The sequence below is a fragment of the Grus americana genome, chromosome 18 (genome assembly GCF_028858705.1).
Source record: "Grus americana isolate bGruAme1 chromosome 18, bGruAme1.mat, whole genome shotgun sequence".
Lineage (NCBI taxonomy): Eukaryota > Metazoa > Chordata > Aves > Gruiformes > Gruidae > Grus > Grus americana.
This window is the reverse complement of record NC_072869.1, coordinates 3,647,291-3,660,867: the sequence shown is the minus strand read 5'-3', so window position 1 is coordinate 3,660,867 and position 13,577 is coordinate 3,647,291. Positions and strand designations below refer to the sequence as shown.

General features: G+C 39.7%; 1 protein-coding gene across 1 annotated transcript in view; it reads right to left on the bottom strand.

Annotated features, from left to right (window-relative positions):
* Nucleotides 1-13,577, bottom strand: part of PRKCA (protein kinase C alpha) — a 159,806-nt gene that overhangs the window by 21,340 nt on the left and 124,889 nt on the right. The window contains exons 9-12 of the mRNA XM_054846634.1: nt 5,926-6,069; nt 4,987-5,160; nt 2,036-2,127; nt 342-404 (exon numbers count right to left, since the gene is read on the bottom strand). Of these exons, the coding sequence (XP_054702609.1) occupies nt 342-404; nt 2,036-2,127; nt 4,987-5,160; nt 5,926-6,069 (473 nt within the window). The remainder of the gene's footprint in view (nt 1-341; nt 405-2,035; nt 2,128-4,986; nt 5,161-5,925; nt 6,070-13,577) is intronic.

The following is a 13,577-nucleotide window of genomic DNA, read 5'->3' as shown; positions in this document are numbered from 1 at the left end:
GACCATAAGCCCTGAAAGTGGACAATTAATGAAAAGATAGATGTGTACGGCCATGAGCACCCTCACACTGAGACTTCTGAACGTGCAAAACAATGACACATCACACAGGAACGCGGAAGATAATGTTTTACATTTTCAAGTTGAGTTGGGCTGAGCACAGATGTCAGAAAAGCTCGGGTAAAGCTGTGGCTTTGGTTTACCACGCACCAGCGCAACAAACGGCACGCTACGGTGATTGCTTTTTAGAAGATGTTTTAAAAATGCACCGAAACATTAAAGAAACTGATCCTTTTGGGATTTTAAAAATAGTTCAGAAATTACTTATGTCAGATTATACTCACCTATAAATAATCCCTCTGTTATGGAGAAAGAATAACCCAACTGAGATCTCAGCTGCATAGAACCTGCATGAAAAAAAACCCAACGGATTTCTTATTGCCTCATGATTTCCTTCTGACAAATTATTTTGGAAATGCATCATGGTAAAGAATGATCACATAATAGCACATAAAGTATATGACATATATAGTGTGTATATATATGAAAGTATAAAAATACATATTACAGGAAGATGACATAAAAGACACCTTACTTCAGTTTGACTTTAACAGATATTTTGAGTATTTCATGATAAAATAATGCAGAATTTTTTAAAAAATTGAAAATGTCTCCCTAGACCACAAAAAAATGGTGCAGCTGGAGCACAGCATTTCACTGCGCTGATCTGACGCTGTCTGCAAAGGTCATTATCTCTAATCACATATCGATGCTGAATTCAGGATGCAGCTCAATTTACATTGCAATTCATATGGCATGAAATAATTTACAGAAATAGTATTCCTTTATACAGGCTGCTAATGGCTTAATTACATAAAGCTAATTCAAATGATTACTGTATAAAATATAATTGCTGAATGTAGTTAAAGGATATATAACATTGATGGATGTTTGAATCCTGTGCAAATTGTATGCAAGAGGATTATTTGAAGACGAGATTAATTACTAGGCTAGCATAAGGGAAAGGAAAGCTTAGCCCTGAAACACTTGATCAGAGGTGTTTGTGAACGCGCGTGCCCGGAGATGCTCCACAGGCGTAAGCTGTCATCAAGCACCAGAGTTTTCAACGGGTGTTGGCAAGTTGCATTAGCTGGGAGTCAAGGATGACCTAACACCATCCAGTTTTTATTCTGCAAGTGGCTGAAATTTTGTTCTGTATCTCAAATGCTTATCTTCAGAAGGCCTCTCATTTAAACAAGCCCTGATTACTTAAATCAAAACGAGAAATTATTTTAGCTGAATTCTTAAAACAGTTGGTCACACTTGATTTTAAAGTTTCAGTGGTAAATGATTTATGAAACGCTAATAAATGATGATGAGATGTTAAAAGCATGACTAAAGTGGTACTGATGGATCTATTCACATTTGAATATGCTGCAGATCGTTATCAGTTGCTCTCTGATACGCCAGATGTACAATTACCTAAAAGGGATCCTGTCTATAAACAACTTCTAATCATTTACTAACTCCTCACAAATAAAACTTCCATAAAAAAGTAGGATCACAGAAATTCTTATAAGCTATACATTGAACTTATCTTGTATAAACTGTAATTTCTATTGCAATGCCGAGTCTATTTGTATTGCCTTTCCCTTTAACATTACTTCAGACTGAAATGTTCTACTCGCTTTTTTTTATATTCGCTTTTAAAAACACCACCAGATTACCAAGTAACATCTTTAATTTCCTGTTGCCTTGTTTAAATTCTTGTCACTTTTAAAACAGGCGTTGCATGCCTTTGTTCGTGCTGTACTTTGGAATAAAAAGGCACAGCCACCTTTGGTCTGTGGGTGCACACAATATTTTCAAAATAAACTTCAGCTTCTGGGCCTTAAAAACCACAATCAGAAGAGATCAGCCTAGACTTCACACCGAACCTGGGAAGATGCTACTAGGTAGTGTGATAAAGATACCTAATCCTCGTACGCTGCAGCATTAAACGACGACGTGATTTAAATATATAAACACGAACACTCACACTGCTTGTGGCTCCTTAAATTTTCCTACTTGCTGAATGTGGTACATGAGATCACCGCCATTCACATACTCCATAACAAAATACAGACGGTCCTAGGATAAAGTATTAAAGATGCACATAAATACATTACAGAAAATATTAGATACGCATTGATCAGCAAAAAAGTCACTAATATGTTATTATAAAGCTTTTAAGATTATTAGGACTGGTTGTAGGTTCTGGCAAAGTTGATAGATCAGGAAATGGAAGTGGAATGTTTCGTAAAACCTGCAAGAGTAAATGACTGATGAGATCTGTCTAGATTTGCCAATTTTAGTGATGCATTTTTATATATTATTTGTCTACAATGGTTCCCACAATTATTCACATAGACTTCTGTCTGAAAAATCTCTCTCTCTGAAAATAAGTGTAAAAAAAAAATAAAGATGGTTGAAAATTCTTGCTTTGAGGCCATTTCTAATCCTTCCCAATAAGTTTTCCTTTGGAAGATGGGAGGTATTTTGATTATTTAAAAAAGGCAAGAAGAAAAGTAGTTGTAGGGTTTACAAAAGTATCTGGACCCTTTACAAGTGACGCTAAATTAATTTCTCGCAGGCACATATTTCAGCTAGAGGAAGACTGCAATAAGGTATTTTGGAGGGACATTTTTCTTGCACAGCGAGGACTTTTAAAGGCCATATCCAGATATCTCCAATCAAACATGACCATAACATATTTGAGTGCACTTACGCAGTATTTGCCCACCCAGTGACCTTCAGACAATACGACTTAAACCAGTAGGTCTGTCCCCCAGTTTTCAGAGGACTAACACTGAGCTCTTCCAAGTGACTTCAGTAAGAATACACTGGTTACGCTCTACAAACATCTTTTATTTCGGGTGGGTGGTTTTCACCACCTAACATTAAAAATTCTGGTGGACGAGATTATGGCAAGCTTACTATCTGCAGTTATAACATGATCCAGACAGCATCTAAGATGCATTAATAGTCTTCCTCCCAGTTACGGAAGACATATTTTTTACTTCCTCTGGTTTTCCTTTAGTTATTTGGGACAGAATCTTTATCCTGAAGTATTTGTAGAAAAGTTCTGATCCAATATTCTGATGGGAAAGAAACTCATTACTAAGATGCTCTAGTTCAGTCTTCTTCCTTCAGCATTGATTGAAAAAGAAAGTCTCCAGTCGCCCAGTAACTAAGATTTCAGAACATTAACATATATTTAAAAGCTGTGATTTCCTAAGCTGGGTCCAACGGATGAGCCATGGGCAAAATGTTTAATTGGCCAGATCAGATTTATAAAATTTAGATTTTTGTATGAATTGTCTTATTGTAAAAGCCATGGCAACCGAAGCCTGCAGCTAAAAGCACTAACAAAAAATAATCAATTTTTCCTATGGTCACACAGTTTATGCCTTTTCTTCTCCTTCATATACAATTTCTCATTTTTGTAGCTAACGTTAATCCTCCAGAATATTTCATAGCACTAAGTGCAAACCACTCAAGCAAATTAGGCAAAAACGTTAATGATTTATCCAGGCCTTTATGTAGTTCCATTGCTCTTGTACATGATAAAAAAAAAAGAAAATAAATACTGTAAATACTACCCCCCCCAACTTTTTTCCTCTATTCATCTTAGCCAGAAAACACTAGACATTTGTACTAAAGATTTTAAATTTAAAATGTAGCTGCTCAAAAGAAAGATATTAAAAAAAGTGATTTTTCATTTACTGATGACACTAAACTTTTTGGTTACGAATGAAGTTATATAAAGAATTAGAGGGAGATAGAAGTCTATTTCTTACTAGGACCTCTCTTACCTTATTATAACAATCTTCATATTATAAGTAGAGGCAGGAAAATATTTTAGAAAGCAAGAATTACTAAGTGCAATTGTTCCCAGATTCATGTTTTAGTGTGATTATGTCTGCAACTCGGTTGCGTTCAGGCCATTTTCTGCTCCGAGATTTGCAGACGTTAGAGATTGAAAATGCCTCTAACACCACAGACAATTATGCTATGAAATGGTGACGGGATGACGTGGCTTGTTTGTGGAATATTACCATGTTATTACTTCAAACTAACTGCCTGTTGTTTGTTCGTTTGCTTTTAGATTAAAAACCATCAGCAATGTCAGAGGTAAAAGATACGGAATAGCCAAGTGGAAAAACTTTCATCACTCCATTAAGCGACAACCCAGCCCTGGGGCACTAGTTCAAGGCCACCGTCATGAGATGGCTACAAGGTGAGGCAAGAGCTGCCTTGATTTCTTGTGAGTAAAGACGTCTACCCTGCTTGGAACATTTGGAGCCCGTTCACTAGTGTCAGGGTGCACCCACACCCACTCCAAAAACATCTCGAGCGCCAACTGTCTACCATGCGGCTTTCCATGTCATCCCACAGACCGGTGTGGTGCCGCTGGATTCTCAGATCCATCCCACAGTCTGTCTCTGGGAGATGTTTTGCAATGTGATGGGGAAATGTCCACTTCACATATTTATAGGGATGAAAGAAGAAACCCCAATGCTTTCCTCTGCGCCAGGAGCGCCACAAAACTAAATTAAATCCATCAAACATTGACTCACAACTAATCACCTCACGATACAGTAACAGCCATGAAGACCTTTCACGTACTATCCTCAGATCCTTAAAAGTATTTAGGAACCTTTGGGAATCTGGTCTTAAGGCTCTGACTTAGCAAAGCACACACTGTTAAACATATGAACTGTCACACTGGTCTGTTCGAATTACTGTATGAAGAAAAATCTTTAAATCTAGGTTTTATGTTCAAAATACAAGGGGTAATTAAATGGGGTATCTCTTTCTTCACCATTTCCTATGTGCAGAAGCTCTGATAAATAGTTTGGATAATAATAAATGTTATTGAGCTGATAAAATCCACAATCATATAGTATGAAAAACACCAGGGTGGCAAGACAGACAGAGCTCACGTACAACTGTTTGGAAACAAGAGTGAAGCTGTGTCAGGAACGGTGGTTTATCTTGCAATGCCAGGACTCGTTTTTCAACCATTGTACATTCAACATCATCATCCTGAATCACCACATCTTTTTTCAGTATTTTGATTGCATAGAGCTCCTCTGTCCCCTTCCTGTCTGCCAGCATCACCTGCACAAAGAGAAACAACAGGGTGAAAACCTTCCTACCTGCCAAGGAGGGAAGGTGACTCATATGCCCTAAGATCTGTATAGATGGCAATCCAACTTCTCCTTTTATTGGTATAGACTAACTTGATCAAAACTCCAAAAATATCATCATTACTCACCCGCTGCAATGAGCTGTACCAGTCATTTCAGACAAAGCCTGTGCCAAAACCTTCTGGTTAATCGCAGGCACGTTGCCAACGGGCTGACAAAATGTTAAGTCCCAGGGGACTTCTTCAGCAAAGGGCACTTTATCGTATAAGTGGTTGTTCAAACAGACAGAAAAATAGCAGTCCTTTCTTTCAGCTAACAGATTTCAAATATATATACACACACACACATATACACCATTCCTGTTTTTTTCCCCAATATTCAGCCTTACCAATGTTGGTTGACTTCCAGAACTGGCAGAGTGACCTAGGTTGTAAAGCCAGAAAAGTCAATGTAATTTCCTTGAAACTGCCGAGAAGTGAGGATCTAGAAGTCAGCAATTGTTTCGTACATGCTGCCCAACAGTCTGAGGTTTTTGAAGTTTTAAGAAAACTGTCCAATCATGACTGAAGCCTGCTAGTCCTTAGGGAATCACCCTACTCCATGTTAAGAAATCCTTCCTCAAAAATGCACATCCTTCTGACTCTGTATTTTGCTTCTTAGAGAATTATTCATTCATTCTTCCACAAGAAAAAAAAGAAAAAAGAAAGCGAGTGGAAGAGTTATCAAGAATTCCTACCTTCCCGAAGCTCCCCTTTCCAAGAACCATGAGAAAGTTGAAATCTGTCAGCTTCACCCTGTCCAGATTGTTGGATGGCACACTTGAGTTCTTGTCTTCTGTTGGAGTAATGACTTTGTTACCAGCTGGCCCAAGTTTGGCTTTCTGAAGAACATACACACACATACACACACAAAAACAGGAAAGTAAGAAGAATGGCCCGTTTTCTTGGCAGAATGGATCACTGGGTGAAGGTTAGACTTTGAGATGACCATATTTGAGGCGGCATTCCCAGGAGAAAGGCTGCATAACAAAATTTGCACAGACACAACTTCAAAGACTCATTCCAACAATACTTTTGACAATATTGAGTGAATTAAAGTGGAAAACTGTGTTCATGTATAACCAGATAAAAGCAGATATACTTATCTGGTTAGAAGAGCAAAACCAAAGCCAAAACCAAAGCCAAAGGGGGAAAAAAAAAAATCACTTATTTTCATGCCAAAAGCAGGCTTATCTAGTGATTCGGTTTATAAATACAACAAATGTTTTTCAAAAATATCATGCTATAATCTACATAGGGTATTTTAGGATATAAACAGTCTCTTCAATACATTCTCTTTTAAAATGTAATTCTTAAAGTCACTGCATAGCAAGAGTTAGGAAATCTTTGACATGCATTAAGAAAAACAACCTGCATTAAAAAAAACCACCACAACACAGAAGAATCAATGCAGATGAACATGGCCACTTTCAAACTAGCAACACAATCAACTTTGATTTTCAATCAAGTGTTGATCTGGAAAAGGGAGGAAGGGAAATATTACATACAAAGGTTCTGCCTTGGCAAGACAGTCTGGTTTGCAGAAGGTTGCAACAGTCTCAGTATTTCATATGAGACACCATGTAATTGCTCAAGTAAGTTGCATTTCAAATCTCAAAGTTAATAGAGGAGAAAAAAATAAGACTCACCGAAAGATAATGCAGGCTACAACATAATATCCCTCTTTTTCTCAAAATAATCCCATATACCAGCAGAAGCAAAGCCAAGAAGGTTTAATAATACTTTAGGATATAAGCGCTTTCCCCCCATCTATCTAGTGTGTTGGTCTGGTAAATAACGTCTAATATAAATTTACTTTGTGCCATCGACAAATGCTTGACATTTAAAGATAACTACTTTTCTCTCTGCACCGCAAAAGGACAGTATTCACATATTATCACTGGTTTACAGATAAAGAAAATTATAGAAATTAAAGTTTATTCAAAGCCACACAATAAATCACCTTATAAGCCTGGCCTGCGATATTCCTTTGGCAGCCTCACTGGAAAATGGAAGATACAAACTTTCCTCTCGCCAGACAAGTTTAAAACCATAAGATTGAAAGGGACGACTCGATTCACAGACTCCAGCCCTCTACTACCGCAGGCAGGAATGTCAAGTAATCCTCTTGATAAAATAACCACATGTCCCTTGAAAAACGTATTCAGATTGGATGACTCTTCCTGCAACTTTAGAAATGCAGAAAGTCTTACACCCTGCCACAGGGATATGAATTTTGGCAGGTTTTTTTACTTTTTTTTTATTAATTGTAATACAGCTTAAAATGTGGAATTTCTTCCACCACTGTTGTTACTTGCTTGTGTGACAGCAGCACTGGGAGAGCCTCATCAGGACCGTGCGCTGTGCAAACTTTTCGGAAGAGCCAGTCCTGGGCATCAGCCTAAGTCCCTGATTCTGCAAAGGATCCCTCGGCACATCTGGCTGCTGGGACAAATCCAGCGTCTGTAACGGAGCTCTTTGTCGGGACAAGGCTCCTTTCAAGGCCACAATACAAGATTGAGCCATAAGCAAATAAAAATTAAAAAAAGAAAAATCCTAATAATCTTTATTTGTACAAGATGAAGAAATGGTTTAAAGGAGCAGCTTTACTGGCCAGGGCTCCGTGATTCCCTCGCATACGGGATCTCAGATGAGAGATCCTGCCCTTGTGATACAAGAAGCAATTTCAATATCCGCCTTTCCACCAAGTAAGGGAGATCCAAATCAGGCACTGAATGGAAAATCCTAGCTTTCTTTCTCATATTTTAAACCCACTGGGTAGGTTGTAGGCAGCCTGTTTGAAAAACGTATCATTCAAAACCACAAATCACATTTTGTTCCAAGGCAGTTTGTTTCTTCGGGTACAGACCGGCCGTTGAGGCAGGGAGTCCTCTCTGCAGCGCTGCAATCCCAGGCTCGGGGGGTGAACAGCACTTTTTTAAAAAAAAAACCAACCCAAACCCAAAACCAGAGCAGCAGATTCATCATCACTGTGCCCTCTGCCGGATCCCAGAGCTGAGAGCACCACGCTCGCTCGGAGCAAACACACGCGAGACGAAATTGTCAGGATCTGAAGGCGGCATCTTAAAATACTACTAGAGAACCGAGCCGAGGCCTCTCTGCACCCTCGCGAGAAAACGTTTACGTTCAATGAGCTAGAGACATGCTCCTCGACTTCCATTTTTTATCTTTTTTTAATTAGATGTCGCTCTCACATTGATAATTTCTGTTTTCGCACGGTAGACTTTTAAGGAGAACATCAGGCGCCTGCTGTCGGGTCAGGTGGGCTTCCATGCCGCCTGCTCCGGGTAGACGGCCGAGGCAGGCAGGAGCCGGTCGGACTGCACCGCTGCTGCGAGCGAGGCGTGGGATGGGAAGCTGACGATCCTGGTTACCCCATCACTAGTGCTGAGGTATCGCGGGGCATTAGCCCACGTAAACAGACAACCCTGTTGCAAACCGTACGTAAGAAAACGTGGGAACACGGCATCATCCACGACATGCTGGAGAATGACCAGGCTGACTCAATGAAAGCACACGGACCCAAAGTGGAATGGGCTGATGACCTTATTAAATGATCGTAACCTTATCAAAGGTCCATATTTCCCTTCAGCTAGGCCACTGACCATTTGTTCATGAGCATGCCGAAAAAAGGTTTTTGCATTTAGCATGTGAATTCTCCTAGTGAAAATGTAGTGGGAATTTCAATGCTGACAAACATGTACTGAGAGGAAAAAAAAGAAAAAAAAAATGGAAACAATAATGATCCAAACCAAAACATTTCACAGATGATCCATTAAGAGCTTCCCAAAATACTACTGCAACATATTTCAATGATGACTTTGCCTCAGGCATATCATTTTGTCGTTGTCTTAGTGCTATTTAAAAAAATTTCCAGAGCTACTAGAACAAAATTAGGCTATGGGCATGGAAATAAAATTAGATAAACATGGTTAAGGCATTCCAGATGCTACCTGTGCCACCAAGTTTTTGATGGGACATTAAGACATCTTTATTAAATAAACCCTGAAAGATCTAATACTTATTACCTGGCTTCAGGAATTAGCTGCTGTGTATATCCCATGTTATTCAATTCATCCTGAAATACAAACCTAAACAAAAACATCTCTTACAAGCTTCATGGAAGTTTCTACACTCAGCTGAAATGCCACAACTCATCACTAATAAGTGATGCTGCTGGATTTAAGGAAAGCCTTTAACCTCGTCATTCGTTGCAGAAGTTAACCCAGAACATGGGGCAAGAAAAAGTATTTCAGAAACTCAACTAATGATTTCTGCTTATGACTAAAGGATTAGGAAAATGGCTTCAAATATCAAAATTGCTTTACATTAAACTACAGAAAACCTACAAAGTGAGCAAATATCATGCCTTATTGCAAGCAATGGGTGAAGATACAGGGAAACGATCGTTTGCTTACAAGATTTAGTAAAGGTTTGGAGAAAACACGTCCGAAACCTGCTGGGCTCAGTGTGCACGTGGAGCAGACCTCATCCACCCAGATGCTGTGGCCATTTCTGCAGGGTTTCCAACATCTGAGTGGGCCTTCATCTCACCTTCTGGTTGAATATTTAGTTGGCCATGCCCTTTGGAGTTGTTTAACGACGTTATGTACAATGCGATGACTTGCAAACTTTCTTCACACACAACAACGTTAATTTCCTGTTATGACCCATGTGGGAAATAACTTGCTGAACTGATATTTTGCTAGGAAAAACACCTTTTTCTCAGCTTTTTGAATACCTCAACATGTGGGACATTGTTTTTTTCACATAAAGAACCATTTATATATTTCAGGTACTTCAGATAGGAAACTACAAACTAAAACTGCTGTTAAAATACAGTCAAGAAGAAAAGCACAATAAAAATAAATATCCTAAACATTACATTACTGATGCTTTTTAACTTGCATAAATGAAATGTAAAAGCACGCAGCATTACTTTCACCGTCACTTCTGCATCCAGGATTGCTTTACTGTTCATGAGAAGAGAATCTGTTTGAGGCTCATGCTCTGTTAAGGTCAACTTAAGCACTGAAAACAGGTCAGATATTGCATAGAAGTGATTTCCAGAGCTCCTGGGATTGCTGTTCAACAACAGGACTAACCACAGAGGAATAAAGAAACCCGGGAATCTCTTGGAGAGATAAACTGTCTGTAAGGAGAGAAATTTGTGACGTAGAGCTTTACACCCCCAAACCCAAAGAGCAGGGCATTGGACCCAAGACACACATGCAGATCAAGGCACCCAGATGTGATACCACAGACAGATGTTTTGTTCCCTAAAGCTGACACTGTTCAATGGTGTCCAGATCTTTCTGGGTCTTGCACAGATCCATCATTTTGCTCTTCAAGCTCTGGCCTTCTAAACAACTTCAGAAATGTATTTTCTCAGGTGTTTATCTAAACAAACTCAGTTTCTTGAAGAGGAGCAGGTTTTCTTACGGTTGGGTGTGGCTAGGAAAAAGGAACACTATGGAGAACACCCGGACCAGACAGAGAGGTAGATCCATAAGAGCAGCTATCCAGAATCACAGCCTACAGGTCGCTGTCTTAGAGGAAAGCATATTTCATAAAAAGCAGTTCTAATAGATTTACTTAAAACGTTCTGTGTTATTTTGGGACCTACTCATCCTTACGGCATTACAAATAACACAGTTCAATCCATTTTATTGATTTTATACGTTAGAGTTCTGGGGCTTTTTACAACAGCTGGAATGCCTTAGCTTGCTTACAATTGTTCACAAACTGTTTTACAATGAAGAACTACTTTTATTCAGATTAGTCTAATGTAGGGCCCAATGACTTGTAATACTTACAAAACTTCTTTTACCAGTTGTAGAGGCAGAGCACAAAAAAGGATATTCTAATTTCTGTGTACCCACAGCCAGCACAGGTTAGTGTATTCTCATAAGGTCAAGAACAGAAAATGTTCTAACACGCTCTCACCGAGCTCTACCATGAGTTTTATATCTGATACGCCTTGAATACTGTGGAGAGCAAACGCCATGCAACCAACATACTCTTCTAAAGTCCCAGAGCAAAACCAGTTTTGCGACTACATAAGGGACGTAAATTCAAATGATTCATAAAAGTCTATTGGAAAACAGCAATGATATTTTGCCTCTTCCTAGCATGACTAAAGTTGAAAATAGCAGAATCCTACTTGAATCCACCTTTATTTTTTATGGATATTAAAACTTGCTGAGGTTGAAGATGGCATTCAGGCAGTGGATTAATTTTCAATTTACATTCAGACTGCTTGGCTTAATATTGTTACAACGAAGCCAGCTTGCAGCAAACCAACCAGGAAAACAGTATGTTAAAGATAATTTAGTCTGCAGTGGTAGCAGAAGAGTTAATCTTAAAAGAAAACAAGACATGCACATCATCTTACTTCCTCTGGTTTGGACGCACCTTATCTCGGCCAGTTCTTTTACCCTGAAACCACAGGTGAGACATACTTTATATATTCAGCCCAAACGCACTTCTTCACGGAGCGTTACAGACGTTAGTGTGTTACACTGGAGAGTCTCTGGGAATCTGGTATGTGCTTTTTGGAAAAGATATCTCAGGTTCTGCAGTAAAAATGTATTCAATTTATTTTTCATCTAAGTGTAACAATCGGTCTTTTAATTAGGTATGGAAAAAAAAAGGTCTTCTCCAAACCCTAATGAGGAGTGTGAAGCAAAGAGGAAAAAGAAGTGATGTAGGGAATAGTAATCCATTATTGCACTAAATTTTCAATTGTAGTAAATGTTCTGGTTGATTCTTTTCAAAACTTCTGTTCTGATTTTTTACTGTGAAGACAACCTAATAGGACAAAACAATAAATCTGAACATTGGCTCTTCTGCCCTCCGGTTTAGTTCAGAAACTTAAGAAATACAGAGCAAAAAGACTGAATTGGTCATTTCCCCCATTAGCCAATAGATAAATAAAATGTGTGAAGAAATAAAAAAAATAAAAGTCTACACAATTCACATTCCTACCCTCAGTCTCTTTAGGGCAATGAGCTACGTGTCGTGGTGTAAGTACTTTAACGCCTTGCATCGCTCACCTTCGTTATTTCTCCTGTTGCTGTTCGCAATGTTCAGCTCAGCAAGACTGGCTTTGCTCCCATACGGAAAATGAACACTGGGTTCCAAAACTGCCCAAACTTGCAGCCACACCCCGCCACCCTCCAAGCACAGCTTCAGAAGGGAGAAACCCACATGAAAAAATATTCAGGCCAACAAACGGCCTTGCGATGTGCAGTTCACTAGAGGATGTATTTCTTGGTTGTCAAGGCAACTCGCTCTTAGCAAGTTCACAGATGCCCAGTGGGGAGATTTATTGGTAACAAATTTTCAAGAGGAGAAAGTGATAAATGAAAGAATATTTAACAACAACGCTGAATTCCCATCACGTGTGCAGAGGTATATGCACATACAGCACACGCAACTTCTGTTTGGAAACGGCACGCTTACCGCCACATCTCCTCCGTTACTCGTTGGCTCCACTGACACCTACCGGGAAAAGAAATTGAGAGTTTGTTCCCGGCAGCCGAGCTTCCTCCAGAGTCACGGCTCTGCTTCACATTACACACCAGCATCCTCTGCCCTCCTCTGTGGCAGGCTCCACCTAGCACCGACTGCTCTGCCCATGCAGTCACATTCAGCCGTAAAGAGCAAACGAACGACGTGACACCAGACAGCAGCCCTGGCTTCAGTCTCCACTGCAAAACCCTACGATTTTGATAGCATGAGGGTCAGCAGTCTAAAGACTGCTGCGGGCTTTACCTCGGATCCCAAGACATGCTTGAGAGCCATGGAGCAGGAACGTCCTCTTGCCAGGATTCAAACTCTAACAAAATCTCTGCTTCTCACACTGCCAGTTCTTCGCTAGACCCCAACACACTCTACAAATGTCACCGGATGATGAACAAGCCATCTCACGCTAGCCTGCCTTGCTCCCAGTGCTTCTGTTCCTAATTCTTAAGTTAACCCAAAGCCACAGCAGAGCTGCAGGTAACACTCTGCATCACTTAAAGAAATGGCAAAAGAGGTGGTGAGAAGCGAGGAAAGGAACGGTCTTAATAATAACGTTCCAGGTTCACTAGCAGAGCCCAGGAGGCTTTGGCTGCAAGCGTGAAATTAATGCTCAGTAATGTCTGTCACTACCTGGACTCTACACAAGAGGACTCAGAGCAGCTCAGATCTCAGACAAACTGCAAATGATGTCACTGACAGAGCTGGCAAAATGGCTTAGCTCATACTAAGGACGTAAAAAGGAGAAACTGAAATCATTTATCTGAGTCTCGAAGAAGGACAAAAAGTCCTAGTCAGGTTTCCA